General features: G+C 41.8%; 1 protein-coding gene across 2 annotated transcripts in view; it reads left to right on the top strand.

The window, feature by feature from the left end:
- The window catches only part of LOC134541336 (sushi, von Willebrand factor type A, EGF and pentraxin domain-containing protein 1), a 129,869-nt gene that overhangs the window by 87,892 nt on the left and 22,948 nt on the right, over positions 1–19,029 (top strand). For both annotated transcript variants that reach the window (XM_063384754.1, XM_063384755.1), the window contains exons 3-8: positions 4,167–4,364; positions 8,121–8,344; positions 12,381–12,592; positions 14,471–14,679; positions 16,694–16,870; positions 18,464–18,643. In XM_063384754.1, coding sequence (XP_063240824.1) covers positions 4,167–4,364; positions 8,121–8,344; positions 12,381–12,592; positions 14,471–14,679; positions 16,694–16,870; positions 18,464–18,643 — 1,200 coding nt within the window. The remainder of the gene's footprint in view (positions 1–4,166; positions 4,365–8,120; positions 8,345–12,380; positions 12,593–14,470; positions 14,680–16,693; positions 16,871–18,463; positions 18,644–19,029) is intronic.

The following is a 19,029-nucleotide window of genomic DNA, read 5'->3' on the forward strand; positions in this document are numbered from 1 at the left end:
GACTTATCGACCAAAGAAGCGTCGAATCACAAGCTAGGTACCCAGTGGAGACGCCTCACAATTTACTACCCAATGAACACGCGTGTTTACTTGAGAAGTGCAGAGGATAATGGAGGCTATCCTAGAGGTCATTGAATCCGCGAATTTTTCCGGTCCATATCCATCATGGAATGACAGTGATAATCGGGGGACATACCAAGCGTGTTGGTGTGCCAATTGAAACTCTTATGATAGCGGAACTATCCTGTAATACATTTTGTACACTTTAATGGCCACTACAAGAAATAATCGCAACTTTAAAAAAAAGAAGTACTCGAGAAAATTAGAACTAACACCACTTAATTCGTGCGACGGGTGCTGCTGTCACTATTATTATTATTATTATTTTTTTTGCCGGTAGCAATCGTGTCGATGGCTTGCGAAACGTTTCCGCTGGAATGCGTTGGAAACCAGTTTATAGCCTCTCGCAGGGCACCGTTTATTGAAACTGTTGCCGATTTGATTCCCTACTGGGGATTCGGTTTGGACGCGTTTTTGGAATACGGCCCCGCGATCGTGCTTTTTTGTAGTGTATAATTTATGTAATAAATTTTTTTGTTTGTAATTTTGGAGTTTTACTTCTCGAATCCATCACTTTAGTAGTATTTTTAATTATATTATATTTATTATTTTGGATCGGGCAAGGATCGAACCAATCAGTTAATTAATACGTGATTTTTATCGTGATTTTTTTTCCAAAATGGTAGCTAAATAATTAAAAATTTCCAAGATGGTTCTAGACTGCTAGAGCAATATTATTGCGGTTCTTTATAAAGCATGCAATTTAAAAGGCTTCACCAACTATAGAACTTGAAATAATGTTCGCAGGCTTTCACGGCCATTGTCTGACGTAGCTTGGCTTCTGGGTTGTAGCCGTGTCCTTGGCAAATAATTCACCAACGTTTCGGCCGACATTGCAGTCGCCATCATCAGGGAGCAGTTACCTACTGCAATGTCGACCGAAACGTTTGGTGAATTATTTGCCAAGGACACGACTACGACCCAGAAGCCAAGCTACTTTATAAACAACTTGAAATTTTAAAACGGTAGAAAATTATTTCTTCCCCGGTGCATCTTTTGATGGTTCGTATTTTTTACGAGAATACGTGAAATGTTCAATGATTAGAGACCGGAAAAATTCGCGCTTTCGATGACCTCTAGGATAGACTCCACAACCTCCTACATACTCAGGCAAATGCCACCTGCTCATTGGCTATTGACTAGTGACACCTGTCGACTGGGACGCTTGCGATTCGATACTTTTTTTTTGGTTGAAGGTTTTCCATTGGCTCAAAGTCCTTCAGATAAACTGTAAGCCAATTACAAAGCAATATAAAGGTACAGTTGTTTGGATTCTAGCATATCGTGAAATGAATCCCTGAATTTTTCCGGTCTCTATCAATGATTATGGTTAGAGCCACGGAAATATCGCGGATTCATTTAGTCGCGAACTAGAATGCAAACCTCCACACTGTCGCACTGTGTTCATGATTGGACCGCAGTTATCTGGACACGCCCCTCTACGACCGTGAGCCAACGATGTCCAGCTAGGAGAGAAGTAAGCGAATCAGGTAGTGCCAAATAACAGGGATAAAAATGTTCTCGCTAAGAAATCAACCAATGGGAAAGTAAACATGGGTCGAGCACACCTATATTCTATCCTGAGGCCAGAGGAATCCGCGAAATTTCCGGGACTCTAATTATGGTTTCAGAGTGTTGTATCATTTGACTGAGAGGAAGTTTACACCTTACGTTACCCCGTAACGTGTTGGAACACCGTTCGTAGGCCCTCGCAGACGGAAGAGTCCTGTTGCGTTCTTGCGCAAGGAGAAAGGTACACGCGCAGGGAGCTCTTAAGTGACCAGTTACGCCATTAAACAAACATCTGGGGGGGAAAGTAGATCGTTGTGTTTCTAAGGGTCGGGCTTGTCTCGTACACGGTGTACTACAAACCACACACACACACCCTGCTGTGCCCCAAGAAGCGAAAGTCCGTTACGTAGAGTGTTTGACTTTTCCCTTTTTTTCGGTTTCGCCCGAGTCCAAAGACAAGAGAGAGGGTGGGTTCACAATACCCGTCTCGACACTTTCCGTTTCGATTACTCCGCGCGATATGCCACAGGCGCGGAGTTTGGAAGTCTCCCACGAAGTAGCATTCAACTGTTCTGTTCTCTTGATGCATCGCCACCCTTGTTTTATTGTTATGATCCGTGCGAAATAAAAACTGGCTTTGTTCGGCAAACTTTTCGGCTTTCCTTGTCGGTTGCCCGACTCTTCTTCGACCCACGAGAACAGGAAGTCTACAATTTCCAACAGCTTTTGTCATTACTAGAGACCGGAAAAAATTCGCGGATTTCATTTCGCGACAGGCTAAAATACAAATAGTTATACACCTCAGTGCTGCCTTGGCTATTGGCTCGCAACTCACCTGGATGACTCTGGGCCGACGAGAAACACCCGACCAAAGCTTTATCGAATCACAGGCTGCTACGTTGGGACGTCTCACAAGACGGCAGCCAATGAGTGGGTGGCATTTGACCGAGTGTGTACGTATAACTATGGAGTTCATCCTACAGGTCATTGAACCCGCTAATTTTTCCGGTGCCTAGTCATTACGTATTTGTCGCGGAACTATTTTTGCCATTTTTTCGCCACGAGTTTCGCATCAAGGGGTGTTTTGAGACTTAACGATATTATTATTTTTTGTTTGATACGAGACTTATATTCCTACTCGAAAGAAATTTTAAATGACCCATGATTTTATGAAATAAATATTTTAAAAAATCTGTTACCATCTGAGTTATGAAAACAATTGTAAAAAAAAAGTAGTAGATACACATTGCAGCTACGTCGACCATCGGATCATTCCGATTTGCAGAGCGAAATTTTTTTTTTTTACTTACTTGATTTTCGGCAAGGAATATTATCAAAATACTGGCCATCTTGTTTAAATTAATTAAAACCAGTTTTCCTTTGGCTTTGTGAACTCTGGTTCGCGCCATCCACCACAGATGGCAGCACCGTGAAACTGTTAGTTACTACCGACGAGTGCCGTATACCCAGAGAGCTGAGACGTTGCAGAATGAAAGTGATTGTTCCTAATTCATTAAACAGTTCCCCCTTTGTCTTTGTGAACCCTGGTTCGCGCGATCCGCCACGGATTGCAGGACCGTGAAACTGTTTCTTGTTCACGAGTGCCTGCCGTACACAGAGAGATCTGAGATGTTGCACGTCAAAGTGATTGTTCCTAAAAAAAAAATTGGTTGTCTGTAAAGTCGGTTTATGGACGATAGTTTAACGTGACAACGTCATAACAAAACATTGAAGAAATGATTGCATACTTTCATGAATAAAATTGAATCATCTTTATTGAATCATTACTATTTTGTATGGATACAAAGAAGGAGTGAAATGAAATCTACAATTTAATTGATAAATTTACTTTTTTATTTGCACTCATTAATTCAAATATGTTTATTACTTTAACGAACAGATTATTTTAACTATAACTTTTAAACGTGTTTGCTATTTAACTTCTTCCAATCTGTGTATATTCTGTTAAGGATAGGACGATGATGGGGTAAAAGTAGGGAAACGAATGGGAGTGTTTCAAGTTTAATGTGCCTCGATGAAAAAGTCAAATCGATGGTTGTTCCAATCGAGTGGAAGAGAGATAGATGCGGCGCAAGCGTACAATGAGCGTAACGGGACACAGAGTAACGGGACATTGAGAGTAACGGGACATTGAGTGTAACGGGACATTGAATGTAACGGAACATTGAACGTAACGGAACATTGAACGTAACGGGACATTGAACGTAACGGGACATTGAACGTAACGGGAAATTGAACGTAACGGGACATTGAACGTAACGGGGCATTGAACGTAACGGGGCATTGAACGTAACGGGACATTGAACGTAACGGGACATTGAACGTAACTGGACATTGAGTGTAACGGGACATTGAGTATAACGGGACATTGAGTGTAACGGGACAGTGAGTGTAACGGGACAATGCGCGTAACGGGACAACGAGTCATCCTTTTTCGTGCGTGCAGCCGGCGTTCATCGGTTTATTGGACGTTGTGACGTCAAAACAAAGAGCGCGTGTGTCTGGTGTCGCAGTGCTGAACGTGGCGGCGGGCAAGGCGCCCATGCAGATCAGCACGGACCAGGGCGGGGTGCCGCAGAAGGCCATCGACGGCAGCACGTCGTCCTTCTTCAGCGCCGACACGTGCACGCTGACCAAGCCGGAGCGCGTGCCCTGGTGGTACGTCAACCTGCTGGAGCCCTACATGGTGCAGCTGGTGCGCCTCGACTTCGGTGAGTGGGACCCCGCTGCCGGTCGTCGGCCGACACGCGGTATGCCTTGCATCGGCCGACAAGCGGTATGCCTTGCATCGGCCAACAATCGGTATGCCTTGCATCGGCTAACTATCGGTATGCCTTGCATCGGCTAATAATCGGTATGCCTTGCATCGGCCAACTATCGGTATGCCTTGCATCGGCTAATAATCGGTATGCCTTGCATCGGCCAACTATCGGTATGCCTTGCATCGGCTAATAATCGGAATGCTTGAATCGGCTAACAATAGGTATATGCGTGAATCGGCTAGAAATCGGTATACGTGCATCGGTTAATAATCGGAATGCCTTTCATCGACTAGTAATCGGTATGCCTTGCATCGGCTAATAATCGGTATGCCTTGCATCGGCTGATAATCGGAATGCTTGAATCGGCTAATAATCGGTATGCGTGCATCAGCTGATAATCGGTATGCATGAATCGGCTGATAATCGGTACCTATGCATGAATCGGCTGATAATCGGTACCTATGCATGAATCGGCTGATAATCGGTACCTATGCATGAATCGGCTGATAATCGGTACCTATGCGTGAATCGGCTGATAATCGGTACCTATGGCGTGCATCGGCTGATAATCGGTATGGCGTGCATCGGCTGATAATCGGTATGGCGTGCATCGGCTGATAATCGGTATGGCGTGCATCGGCTAATAATCGGTATGGCGTGCAGCGGCTAATAATCGGTATGCCTTGCATCGGCTAATAATCGGTATGCCGTGCATCGGCTAACAATCGATCGGTGTGCATGCATCGGTTAATTTATGTGCACGCATCGGATAATAATCGGTATGCATGCATCGGCTGATAATCGATATCGGCCAGTTGTGGGTCACTGCACCAGCCCTACATGTTTAAATCTATTGCGCCTTGATTACGATGTGTTCCACGGACAACCTGTAGAAGTGGTCAGATCACAAAATACATTCGTTTTAGTCGACAATTATATTTGAACCGAATTCAAGATGACTCGAATGCAAGACAAGGTCTACATTTTCTTCTTTGATCAGGATAAAATTATGTTTGCATTAAATTGAAATTTGGTAAAATATTTCCTATTGTTAAAAGTAAAGTTTAATTATGCAACACAATTTTTTTAAAATAAGTTTTACAATTAAGTTTGTTGAATAACTGTTTACATCCCTAACCTCATTTTCACACTGAAGCATATTTTATCAAAATGCTTCCTTATCACAAATAATGTTCTTCTTCGGTTTATTTTCTCAATGTACTTGAAAACACATTAATTCTTACATGCTACTATCTTCTCGTTATTAAAAGTTTTATTTAATTTCTTTACTTTTTCAATATACTGAGAGGAAACATTAAAAAAAATATATTTGGTGCACGGTAGATAAGGTACCTAAAATATTTGAAATAACTCATAAATAAAAAAAAAATATGACTTGGAATTTTACATTCTAATACACAAAATTAGGTTATTTCATGTGAATTTAAGTTGTGTTCTCAGATTTACCTTGGCTTTCAGTGTTATGCGCGTTATTTCAGATTTATCACTAATCCCCATGTGGTCTGCAATACGTGATTAGGCTTATGTGGCCTACTAAAATTTTACACAGTAGCGAAAGAGGCAATTTTTATGAGCTCCATTTTTTTTTAAACTTTGAATAAAGAATGTATACAGTTATAGCAGGAGAAAAGCCCTCTAAAAATGTCTCGATGACAGGGGAAAATTAGTTAATACAGTATACAACTTCAAATTACTGATATTTTTCACTCGTAACTGGAAGTTGGACTGAAAGAGTGTTTTGCCAGACTGTCTCGCCTTTACCTCATGTTTAATAGACACCTGTATTTCGCGAATACGTTTCGTGTCAAGGTATTTCACAAAATACTGTAGCTTTTCTCCTGTGGTTATTGGCTGAGGTCGGTGAGAGGTGTCGTCCCGCTCTTGACGGGGCCAATGAGAATGTGGTCACCTGTACTGCTGCACCCTCACAATTTGCCATGACTCTTAGAAAAAGATACAGTGTTTTGTAAAATACCGTGACATGAAATGAAATCGCGAAATACAGGTGTCCCTACTCATGTTTTGTTGATGATTTGTTCACCTCCATAACACACAAACACCACCCCCCCCCCCCCCCATACCAAATTGGACGTCACGATAAATATTCCAACCAAGATATACGGTTATTCCGTGGCCTCAGCACTTAGGGCTTGTAAGTTGTAAGTTATAAGCGTTATAACTAATCCCTCGGATAAAAACGGGACCAAGAATACATTCACACGAAATCAATTTGTGTAACGGCACCTGGTTACATATAGCACCAGTTTTTTTTTTTTTTACGTGCCAGCTTTCAAACAGGATGTTGGAATAGATTACGGACACAGTTTCCGACCTAGGTGTCTATGTACCACCTGTTTTCCCTCCTCCACGTTTTAGGACATCCACCACGTAATTGACCCTATCAACGTCATGTCAAAGAAAAGATTAATTGTTCGGAGGAACCTACACAAATCAAAGTCATCTCCAACTCATTATGTGCTCGTATTTTAAACGCAGGTAATAACTTGTTATCAAACCAGTTTTCTTTTAACAGTACTTCTAAATAAATATACGCCTGTTGGTAAAACTCTTATTTGGGTACTATATAAACAACCTTGAACTGAATATTTCATTATGAATAGTGGACGTTAAATTTAAAAAAAAAAAAAAAATTGTCCCAGCATCTCATATTCATACAAACACTCGTCTCTAACCCCTCAGAAAATATTATTGTCTCCAGAAAATGATTGTAAATTAAACTAAATAAGTAAGTGTAAAGTATATTTATTTTTGTAGTAACAAGTAACTGAACGTAAGGTATTTTTCTCGTGGTTTATTTTCGGCCCAGGCTATAATACTCGTCAGTTCTACATACAGTCAAGTAAGTCACTTTACTGTCATCGTATGGGCAGACACCAACATCAGTCTTTTTACCCTTTGAACTAGGTTGCAAATAATTTGGTCCAAATTCATTACCTCTCTGTGTCAACAATGAAAAAAAAAAAAAAATCTGATATTGACCCCACCAAAATATTTTGTTTTCAATTTTTTTTTTGGAGTGAAACTTTTTTGCTGAGGGGGCTACAATTTTCGAGCGTTACAAAAATTCCGATCGCATGAGGAGAATAGTTAGGTACATACGTGGTGGGGGAACCGGTAGAGGAGGAGACGGCAGGGGAGGGGTAAAAAAAAGCAGCATACTTGCACATTTGCATACTTGCATAGGTACTTGCACACTCACTTGCACACTGGGATACTTACTCGCTTACTCGCATGCTTGCATACTCGCATACTTGCATACTCGAATACTTGCTTACTCGCATACTCGCACACTTGCATACTTGCATACCTGCATACTCTCATACCTGCATACTCTCATACATGCATACTCTCATACCTGCATATTCGCATACTTTCATGCATACTTGCATACTCGCATACTTGCATACTCGCATACTTGCATACTCGCATACTTGTATACTTGCGCACTCGCATACGTACACACACTATTCCATCTATTCCATTCGCTAAATCACCCCCACCAAATGCTGTATGCCGAGAGAGTTGTTACACGTAAAAAAACCGCTGTTATTTCCAGTGTTTCGAGACGGGAAAATGTTGGTTTTGACGTTCGTGTTGTGTTGTGTTGTGGTGTGTTGTGTTTGACGTGTGTGTCGTGTTGTGTTCGACGTTGCGCGGAACCAGGCAACAACCAGGAGGCGACGATCGTGGTGCGCGTGGGCAACAACCGGCCCGACCTGGGCACCAACCCCATCTGCAACCGCTTCAGCGGCTCCCTGGAGGAGGGCAAGCCCCTGTTCCTGCCCTGCAACCCGCCCATGCCGGGCGCCTTCGTCAGCGTGCACCTGGAGGACGCCGGCGGCTCGAGTCGGCTGTCCGTGTGCGAGGCCTTCGTCTACACGGACCAGGTGCGCCCCGGGGTGCTGTCGTGACTTGGGAACACACACCTTGGAAACACACGACTTAGAAAACACACGACGTAGAAAACACACGACGTAGAAACACGCGACGTAGAAACACGCGACTCAGAAACACGCGACTCAGAAACACGCGACTCAGAAACACCTGACGTATAAACACCTGACGTATAAACACCTGACGTATAAACACCTGACGTATAAACACCTGACGTATAAACACCTGACGTATAAACACCTGACGTATAAACACCTGACGTATAAACACGCGACGTATAAACACGCGACGTATAAACACGCGACGTATAAACACGCGACGTATAAACACGCGACGTAGAAACACGCGACGTAGAAACACGCGACTCAGAAACACGCGACTCAGAAACACGCGACTTAGAAACACCTGACGTATAAACACCTGACGTATAAACACCTGACGTATAAACACCTGACGTATAAACACCTGACGTATAAACACGCGACGTATAAACACGCGACGTATAAACACGCGACGTAGAAACACGCGACGTAGAAACACGCGACGTAGAAACACGCGACTCAGAAACACGCGACTCAGAAACACCTGACGTATAAACACCTGACGTATAAACACCTGACGTATAAACACCTGACGTATAAACACCTGACGTATAAACACCTGACGTATAAACACGCGACGTATAAACACGCGACGTATAAACACGCGACGTATAAACACGCGACTCAGAAACACGCGACTCAGAAACACGCGACTCAGACACACGCGACTCAGAAACACCTGACGTATAAACACCTGACGTATAAACACCTGACGTATAAACACCTGACGTATAAACACCTGACGTATAAACACCTGACGTATAAACACCTGACGTATAAACACCTGACGTATAAACACCTGACGTATAAACACCTGACGTATAAACACCTGACGTATAAACACCTGACGTATAAACACGCGACGTATAAACACGCGACGTATAAACACGCGACGTATAAACACGCGACGTAGAAACACACAAATTAGATTTTCTAAGTTATGACTTTCTACGTTTTGACGTTTCTAAGTTGTGTGGTTCTGCGTTGCGTGTTTCTAAGTTATGTGTTTATAAATTATGACAGTTATAAGTTGAGTGTTTATAAGTTATGATCTTCCTAAGTTACGTGGATTTTTCCAAGTTTTCTAAGTTATGACAGTTCTAAGTTGTGACTTTCTAAGTTATGTGGTGTTGCCCCCGCCGCCTACGGGAAGCCTTCATTTCACAGGCGAGTTCCCCGAAGTTCATGCTCGCTTTTTTTCTCTTCCGTTCTATCTCATTGTATAAACCGGTGTGGCATTAAATTTTGCGGTAGATCAGGATATGTTAGCTACATTATAAATGCTTCAAAACATTGTGGATGGTTGGTTATATTAGGTAAGTATAGCTACATTAAAAATATTTACAATGAACAAAAAAAAAAACAACCGAAGATGCACGATCGGGCGTTTGGCTCTCTCGTCTGTGAAAATAAGGCTTCCCCCCCCCCTCCACCACTTGGGCACACACACGGTGCGCAAAGCTTCAGGAAGAACAACGCGATATCAAAACTACTCGAGACATCCGAGAGGGGTCTGCTTACGAAAAACATTTAAGAGTTCGGTGAGGGCCGAAAAGTACTTTTGATTGTGGATTAAGTTTTTAAACCGTATTTTTAGAAGAGTTAAAAATGGCCAAAACGCATGTTTTCAGAGTAATTTTTAGGGATAAAACAACCGGTAGAGATTCTTGAAAGCACTTAAGGGACTTGCATTACACCTTTATCTTCATTTCTCGGCCATGTAATGTTACGGTCGCCGCTCATGTGCACGACGAGAAGACTGCGCGCCAGTCCAGAGGAGACACCGCGCTAGAAGCACCAGCGAGCGTCGCGCTTATCATCCCGCCTCACTAACACACATACACCCCTGACGAGGCGGGCCCCGTAACAGCGGCGCGGAAGACTGCCATACTGCAAAACTACCATAAAGATAGAATTCCGCCTGGCCTCTTCGAAAAAAGGCGTGAAAATACCATAACGGTGAAACTGCACGGAACGGAAACTTGAGACGCATTTCACGTCTGCCGCGAAATGCACGGAATATCACGAATTGCAAACCGACGAAATTTCATTTCAAGGTTATGAAATATTAATTTAATTAAAAATATTGTATGCTTTCAGTTCATAGAACGAGCATAATTTACAATGTATAGTAAAAAAAGAGAGAAAAGTAATAATAGAACATTAAATAATATTTTCTTGAAATTTTTTTTTTAATATGTATTTACACCATAAACAAATATGGCTACCCCTACTCGGATTCAATTGGTTTGCACGGAGCAACGTAGATCGAATAGCTTAGCATTGCCGAGCTAACCCGTCTGCGTGCTGTTGTAGAAGCATTGTTCCCGTGTGATCCGTCTCCGTTTTACGTGAAACCGTATTTTTCGTGACATTACTTCTTCTTCCCACGTTCTGTGTTTTCTTTTTGCTCTACGTACAGAATGATTCAACATTTTTGTAATACAGTGATTTCCTTGAGTTTCATTTTTTCGAGAAAAAAAACAACCCAATCCATAAATTCTAGATTTGAAACCTAAATGAAAAAGGTTAAAGGTTTCTTTGCTATCCAGTAAAACACCTTTAAATTCCTTCCGTAATAATATTCTAAATAATTCTAATGTCGTTGACCAAACTTTACCAACTTTACACTTGATCTTATTTTAATTATTTAAAGCCACTTAAAATCCCTGTTTTTTTTCCCCTGCAAAAGTCTCTACTCTAGAAACTTATCAATGGTGCATACGTTAGGGGGTGGTACAACGCAAAATAAAAGCAGATAAATGTACACTACATATTATGCAGAACTCAACTGGTGAATTAACACCGGCAATTCTCACACCACCTTCTGATCGGGTGGTGAAGGTTTAGCACGCATGTGTACATACATGTTGCGGTAACTCCCGCCAACAAGTAAACACTACTTCCGGCCAACAAGAACACCTAGTTACAGAAGGGTGTATGTAGCCTGGATTACATTAGCTCCCCTTCCACATCCACTCCTGATAGACATATATTTTACTGTATCTAAGGTTTTATTTCATGACCAGCCATACCAGCCACGCGTTGCTGGTGGCTTAGTCGGGTAAAAGGGACAAGAAAGAAAAGAGAAAGCACATAATTTTTGGTAATTTTTTGATGTAGGTACACACATACAAAGCATCTTTCTACATGTCTTTATAAATATCACTTCACTTATATATATATATATATATATATATATATATATATAAAATCTCTATATTCCCGCTCTATCTTTATATTTATTTAACTATTTGACGGCTAATGGCTTTAAGCTGTGTGAGAAACCTTAATGTAGTTTTGTAATAAAAATGAATTTTCTATATACTTAAATTTTTAGAAGAAGCAAAATGTCTGGTATGCCACACCACAAAATATGTGGGTACCAAAATAAAGAGAATTCGCTTGCCTGATAATAGCTTGTGCATTACTTCTATGTTGGTATGTAATATCTTTGAATATATATACTGTATAGAAGTCGCCAGCCCAGGTTAAAATTTCTAATACGGTTTGAGGTAGTTGGTTAATTCACCGCCGCAATCGCCACCATCTCTAGGGCATCGACTTGTGGTGGTCCCTAGCGGACAAGTGTCGAACTCTTCAAACACCCCTCCCCCCTCCCCCCTCCATTTGAACGACATTGAGCTGCAGTGAATGATTAGTGGGGGGTGCGGGGAATGACAGCGGGCGACAGTGCTGCGCTCTAACGTGTAAATAACAACCTAAGACGATACAGGGCGTTACGGCAGCGCCCTGCAGCGGTGAAGTTCTCAAGCTGCTCGTCATACGCTCTAGAAAAAAGTAGAGTAAATCCTATCCACTCGCGGTTTCTATACAGTATATATATATATTCAAAGGTGATATATAATGAAAGCTGCTATCTAGCGGGTGGAGCCACAACTAACGAGAGTTTCTCTCCCGCGAGCAGGCGCTGCCCATCGAGCGGTGCCCCCAGTTCAGGGACCAGCCGCCGGGCAGCACTGCCACCTACAACGGCAAGTGCTACATCTTCTACAACCGCCAGCCCTTGACCTTCAAGGACTCGCTGTCCTTCTGCAAGAGCCGCGGCGGCACCTTGGTGGACGAGAGCAACCCGGCGCTGCAAGGCTTCATCAGCTGGGAGCTGTGGAGGCGCCACAGGTGCGTGTACGAGCGCGACTTGTGCTGCCATCTGTTGGGAGGGCCCGTAACTACTAGCGCGACTCTCGTAGCGGTGGAAACTGGAACTTTGTGTTTCGCGCGACGTGTTCTGCCATCTGTTGGGTGAGCCCGTAACTACTAAGAAAGAAAAAAAGGGGATTGTTCTGTAAAGTCGGTTTACGGATGATAATTTTACGTGATAACGTCATAAGAAAACATTGATTAAAAATTGCGTACTTTTTACTTTTCAAATATTATTTACAGTTTTTTTTGCAAATTTAATTTAAATAATTTTGTTTAAATATAATCGCGAACAATTAGTTATAGAAATAAACTGAAATCAAATCAGTGTCAATAAATTGTTAATTTGAAATGACGAAATTGGACAAATAATTCAATTTTTTTTTTTAAATTGCTGCCTTTAAAAAGGCCGCCTTAACCTGTTTGATATCATAGAAGATTTTCTCGCACGGTGGTTGGCCGGTTCTTGCACGCTTGGCTCAGGCGGAACGTGACAATTTTTTGTGCATGCAGTCGGCGTTCATCGATTTATAAGACGTTATCACGTCAAAAAATTGCACTGTAATGGAGACGTGGGTGTATGGTATGGGTATGTGCTGTAACGGTAGAAACTGGAACGGCGTTTCGCGCGACATGTGATGCCATCTGTTGGGTGGGCCCGAAACTACTCGAATCAAAAAACAAAATGGCCGGGAGGTTAAAATCCAGAATTTTAGCTTTTAAGGCCCGTTCTACAATGGCATGGAAACAGACGTGGGTGGGTGTGTGGGTGTGTGCTCGCATAGGCGGGGCAGTAACTGGTATGGAACTTTTCAGCGACTCCAGTGAGACAGTTTTATTCCAGTCTATGGCCGGCAACTTTCCCCTCCCATGTGTGCGCCCTTGTAGGGTAGAATGGGAACCAGGGATCACTCCCCCTTTTTGATCAGGAAGGTGTTAAGCTTCAGCTATGACCAGAGGCCAGGGAGACCCATCCGAGCATAGTCACTACCTCGGCCCCCTACCTCACTCTCCTAACCAGACAGCTGGCTGTGTACTTAGCCCTTATACCTTATCAGACTGCTTGCGCCTACTACCCCGATCTCCCACACCACACTGGGACCCCTCGAAACACTCGGTGAACCCGTGGTCCGGTGGGAGGTTCTATCCAACCTCTGCCAGCTGTGTCGTCTCTCACCACGTAGACTCCGCATCGGGCTGGAGAACCCTTGGAGCCTGCTCCGAGCGACCGGGGCACCACTACCGAGTACGAGTCCTGCCCAATCGGAATCCTGGGCCTTGGAGGAAACCTCACTCCAGTCAGTCAGACAGACTGCCTGGCGATTTCTCCCCTTTTGGTTTGTTAACCCAGCCCTCTTAGCATAAACCCTACCGGCCTGGGGCCCCCACCAGGGGCGAAGCCAGGGGGGGGGGGGGTGTTTAATGGTTCAAACCTTCCCCCCCCCCCCCCCCCCCCTTTAGTGCACCAAATCTTTAATTAATTTCTTATTCATCACTCAAACAAATTTCATATTAAAATTAATAAAAATTTTACCATTACAGTATTTAAATTTAAGTACCGAAAACTTCTAAAATAGCACTACGTATTTTACACCTTAAAATCCAAATTTTCCCGGGGGAGGACCCCAGGACCCCCCCTTTAATACGGGTGGGGGGGGGGGGGCATGCTTCTTAACACCCCCCATACACAAATCCTGGCTACGCCACTGGCCCCCACGTCGTATACGTGAAACAGGAGAGGTGTTGGAGATCCGGCTATGACCAGGGGCTGAGGCACAACTCCAGCGAGACGAGGGGAAACACTACTCCAGGTGGAACTCGGGGGGGTGGGAAGCTGACTCGAGGTGACCGTTGCAGGAGCGACACCACCAGCCAGTACTGGATGGGTGCCGTGCGGGATCCCCAGGACCGCAACAACTGGAAGTGGATCAGCGGCGAGGACGTCAGCGTGTCCTTCTGGAACCTCCCGGGCGGCAACGAGAACTGCGCGCGCTTCGACGGCTCCAAGGGCTGGCTCTGGTCGGACACCAACTGCAACACGAACCTCAACTTCATCTGCCAGCACCGTACGTTTGCCGCCATCACTGTTGCGGATATTTGTAGAGTCTCAACAAGATTGGGTAGTATTTTTAAAAAATTCCTTGTCGAAAATCAGGTCCAATGCAGGGTTGCAGTATTTTTTTTTTCTTCCCCCAAGTCTTTTTTTCGGTTTTATCAGAGCCATTTCATTAATATAGTTTAAAATTTCGGTTTGCTAATGGAATGATTCGATAGTCAACGTAGCAGCTCCGGCAGAAAATTCTAGCGACGGGCGTGACAATTCAGCGGAAAACTATATTATTTTAAAGAATTCTTCGTTAAATTTTGTGTCAGAGTTTCGTAGTATAAGCGTGTCTGCAACACAAGAACACGTGAATTTGCTCGTTACCGAGGTTAGATGTTGCACATATCTGGTGAGTTATGAAAGACTCTTTCGCTTTTTTTTTTTTTTTTTTTCACACAACAAGTTTGTTATTTCATTTTTATTGTCATTCAGGGGATAAACGTGAATGCATTTATTGTTCTTCCATGAATATTCCCAACAGATTTTCACTTAGTATAATATCATGGACGTGTAAAAAGGAGCGCAAGTCTTCGTAATTAACATAACTTGCGCATCTTTTGACACCCATTATGTTACAGAGTTAATATCTGTTGAAAACATGTGGGGCACAAAATAAACGCAAGTGAGAAATCTGAGTAAAAATTTTAGAAAACCCCCTAAAAATAAAGTAATGACTAGAGACAAGATCTTATGGTTTAATTTTCAGGCCAATTTCATTTTTAAAATGGAGATTTGGTTTTTTTATTTATATTTTGTGGAATCTGTTTATTAAAAACTATAGCATATTATTAAAAAATATTTGATAGGTACTTAAATGCTCCACGATAAAAAAAAGTCTCTGAAACTGTGTCATTTTTACTGATACATATTGCACTTTTCCAATATATAATCATTTGAAATAAGCATGTATATCTTTTTGAAACAAATACTATAAATATGTTGAGTTTTTTCTGTGTCTGCAAAATGTCCGAAGGTCGTAATGTAAAAATGAGTAACCAATAACACTTGCATTTTCCCAATTTTTCTTCATTGAATAAATTACTTTCATTGAATTTAATATTTAGAAAGTTTAGGTATATGCGTCAGTAGAGTTAAGTTTTGATCGAAAATGCTGTTTGGTTTCACGATTTTAATTGTATTTCAGTGCTTTGTGAATTGGTGTGTTAACTTGAATTTTCGGTGTTGTATGGTGTTATTTCAGTGTTTTTTCAATGTTATTTCAGTTATATCGTGATTCACAGTATAATATTTTTCCTAGTAATGATGAAAAAAAAATTGTGTTGAAACTGAGCAGTAAGGGGGTGCCTCCTATTTCAGGTCAAGATTTTATATTTACAGTAATTACAGATAAACGTTTAGATTTTTTCAGTTGTTTAATTTTCACGAAATGAAAAATATATACAGCGCATACTTTTTGCATAATTAGCTGCCAAAGTTACATTTTAACGTTTTTGGGTTGTACAGAATAAGGAGAATTTAATTTATTGCAGAACTGAAACTTTTTATGTTTAACTGCAATGCCATTGGCTACTTCAAGAAATGGTTTGAATAAATTTCAGAAAATATTAATAAATTTTACCTGGCATTTCAAAATTCTCAAATTTATTACGATTTTGACAGCCAGGAAACATGAAATGAGTTTTTGTGATAGAAATGCAGACCATATCATGAAGCAGCCAGTAGCATTGCAGTTAAACCTAAAAAAGTTTCAGTTCTGCAATAAATTTAAATTCTCCTTATTCTGTACAACCCAAAAACGTTAAAAATGTAACTTTGACAGCTAATCACGCAAAAACTATGCTCTGTATATATTTTTCATTTCGTGAAAGTTACACAATTGAAAGTGTCTAAAAGTTGATTAGTGATTAATGTAAATATAAAATCTTGACCTGAAATGGGAGGCACCCCCTTAAGGTGTTAATTTTAGTTTCCAAAGCGTGCGGAAGAAGTTAATCTGGGTGTGTCTCTCCCTGCAGAGCCGAAGGCCTGCGGACGACCGGAGCAGCCTCCCAACTCCACGATGATAGCCAAGAACTTCAACGTCGGCTCGGCCATCGAGTACAACTGCGACGAGGGCCACCTTCTGGTGGGGCCCGCCTTGCGTACCTGCCTGCCCACCGGCTTCTACAACGAGTTCCCGCCCGTCTGCAAGCGTGAGTGCGCCCTCGGTCGCATCGCTCACTGGCTCAGCTGCCCGTGCTTCGAGCTCACACTGCTCATTGTTAGGACAAACCTCAATATAGCAATCTAGAAAAAAAAAAAATTGAGGTAGCCTTATTCCAAATATGTTATGATAGACGTTAGTTAACTAAGAATATAAATTTGCTTTACAACCACAGCTTGTACACAAGTCGTAAAAAAAAAAAAATGGGTTCTACTTACAGGCCGTATTGAATGTAGTAGGTTTATGGCAAATGCAACAGTAATAAACACATGGCTGAGTCTGCTTCCATGAAAACTTTTTTTTTTAAGTTATCACTTTTATATAGGGACAGGCCAGTCACATCTCGGATAATACCACCAAATCCTTCGTATTCGAAGGATTCAATATTTGATGTATGATATTTGATATATTCCATATATGCTCTTTACGCTATATAAACTACAATCAGACAAACAAACTCTTTTATAAATATAGACATAAAGTAGGCCTGTGCGGATGCTAGATTTTTTGATGCCAAGTGAACATCAAATTGAATGGTAAAATATTCACAAAGTCGAATCAAATTGCCGTTGTTGTTTTCGGCAGAGCTGTATTACAATTACCTTACAAAATACAGGATTTAAGTGGAAAAAATATTATCACTGCGCACAGAAACTGTCCAATCAATATATAATAACAAGGCGATATTTGAAGAAATCTCGCAATCCGGAGATCGGAAATGGAAACAACCCTTTTCCTATCCAACTAGGAATATCAGTATTGCACTGTACAAGATTTTAGGGTTTAAATTCAATTGAGTTCTCAACAAGACCTTCCATTTTTCCCAAAAAATTAGACAATAAAAATTCCCAAATTTTTTTTTCCTAATACCGTTTTTTCCGTACAACTATTGCTTATCTTATTTTACTGAGTTTTTTTTTCCTAACTTTATTTTGATTGCTAAGAGACAGATACACACTCAACTTAATCGAATTGTATGCAATGTTTTAACTAATCCAAATTTAAAAATTATAATATAGAAAAGGGAAAAAAAAATGTTAAGAGGCCACTCCAGTGTTTCAGGGGCACTACGCAACCCGCATTAACCTCATAAGTTTCAATGCTATTTTCATTTTGCTTATAACTAATTAACTAATATAGATTTCGAAATGATGCTTGCTTTATATGTAAGACAACAATGCTCTTATCAAAGCCCCTTTCTTCAAAAATGTGCATAAATTATGGTTCAAACCTAGACAATACACTTATGCATATTAGTAAAGATTAGTATAAAACCATAATTTATGCACGTTTTTTGAAGAAAGGGGCTTTGATAAAGAGCATCGTTTTCTTGCATATCAAGCAAGCATCATTTCGAAATCTATATTAGTTAATAATTTATAAGCAAAATGAAAATAGCATTGAATCTTATGAGGTTAACGCGGGTTGCGTAGTGCCCCTGAAACACTGGAGTGGCCTCTTAAGGGGTGAAAATATTTGAAGCAAAGATGGTGTCTTATCCGTTCCTTAGTCTCCAATCTTGAACCTCTGTGTATGACCACATGACGTGAACAACTTGTAGAGCGGACGAATGTTGTTGCAGGCATAGAGTGTGGCTTCCCGGCGGAGATCCCCAACGGCTTCTACCAGCTGGTCAACGGCACGGTGGGCTACCTGAGCCAGGTGGTGTACTCGTGCGAGGAGGGCTACGAGATGACGGGACGCGCCCAGCTCATGTGCGACATTGACGAGCGGTGGAACGGCCCGCCGCCTCGCTGCCAGCGTACGTACCGAGCCGCGCCGCGCGTTCCCTGAACGTGGCACTGCCTCGTCGAGACACTCCTGCGACGTTCCTCGCGACGTTAGGCTGGGCTCGCAACGGTCCGTCTCATCCGTCTTGTCGGTCACCTGACCTGCAGCCAATCGGATGTCATTTTTGAAATTTTTGTCTGCCTTCGGGTCAAAATATTATCAACCTTCGGCTTTCGACTGACAGACGAAACAACTTCGAAAACGTCAGCGAGAGGTATTGCCGGCAACATTTACCTTCTTGTTTAGCTGCTTCAATTTAATTTTTTTTAAACTTAATTTTGAAAAAAATTTTTTTAACAATGTAAAAGGTTTTAGTAAATATCAATAGCGAAAATATTGAGTTTAGTGATACGTTTA

This window comes from Bacillus rossius, chromosome 18, assembly GCF_032445375.1.
Source record: "Bacillus rossius redtenbacheri isolate Brsri chromosome 18, Brsri_v3, whole genome shotgun sequence".
NCBI classification, from domain to species: Eukaryota; Metazoa; Arthropoda; class Insecta; order Phasmatodea; family Bacillidae; genus Bacillus; species Bacillus rossius.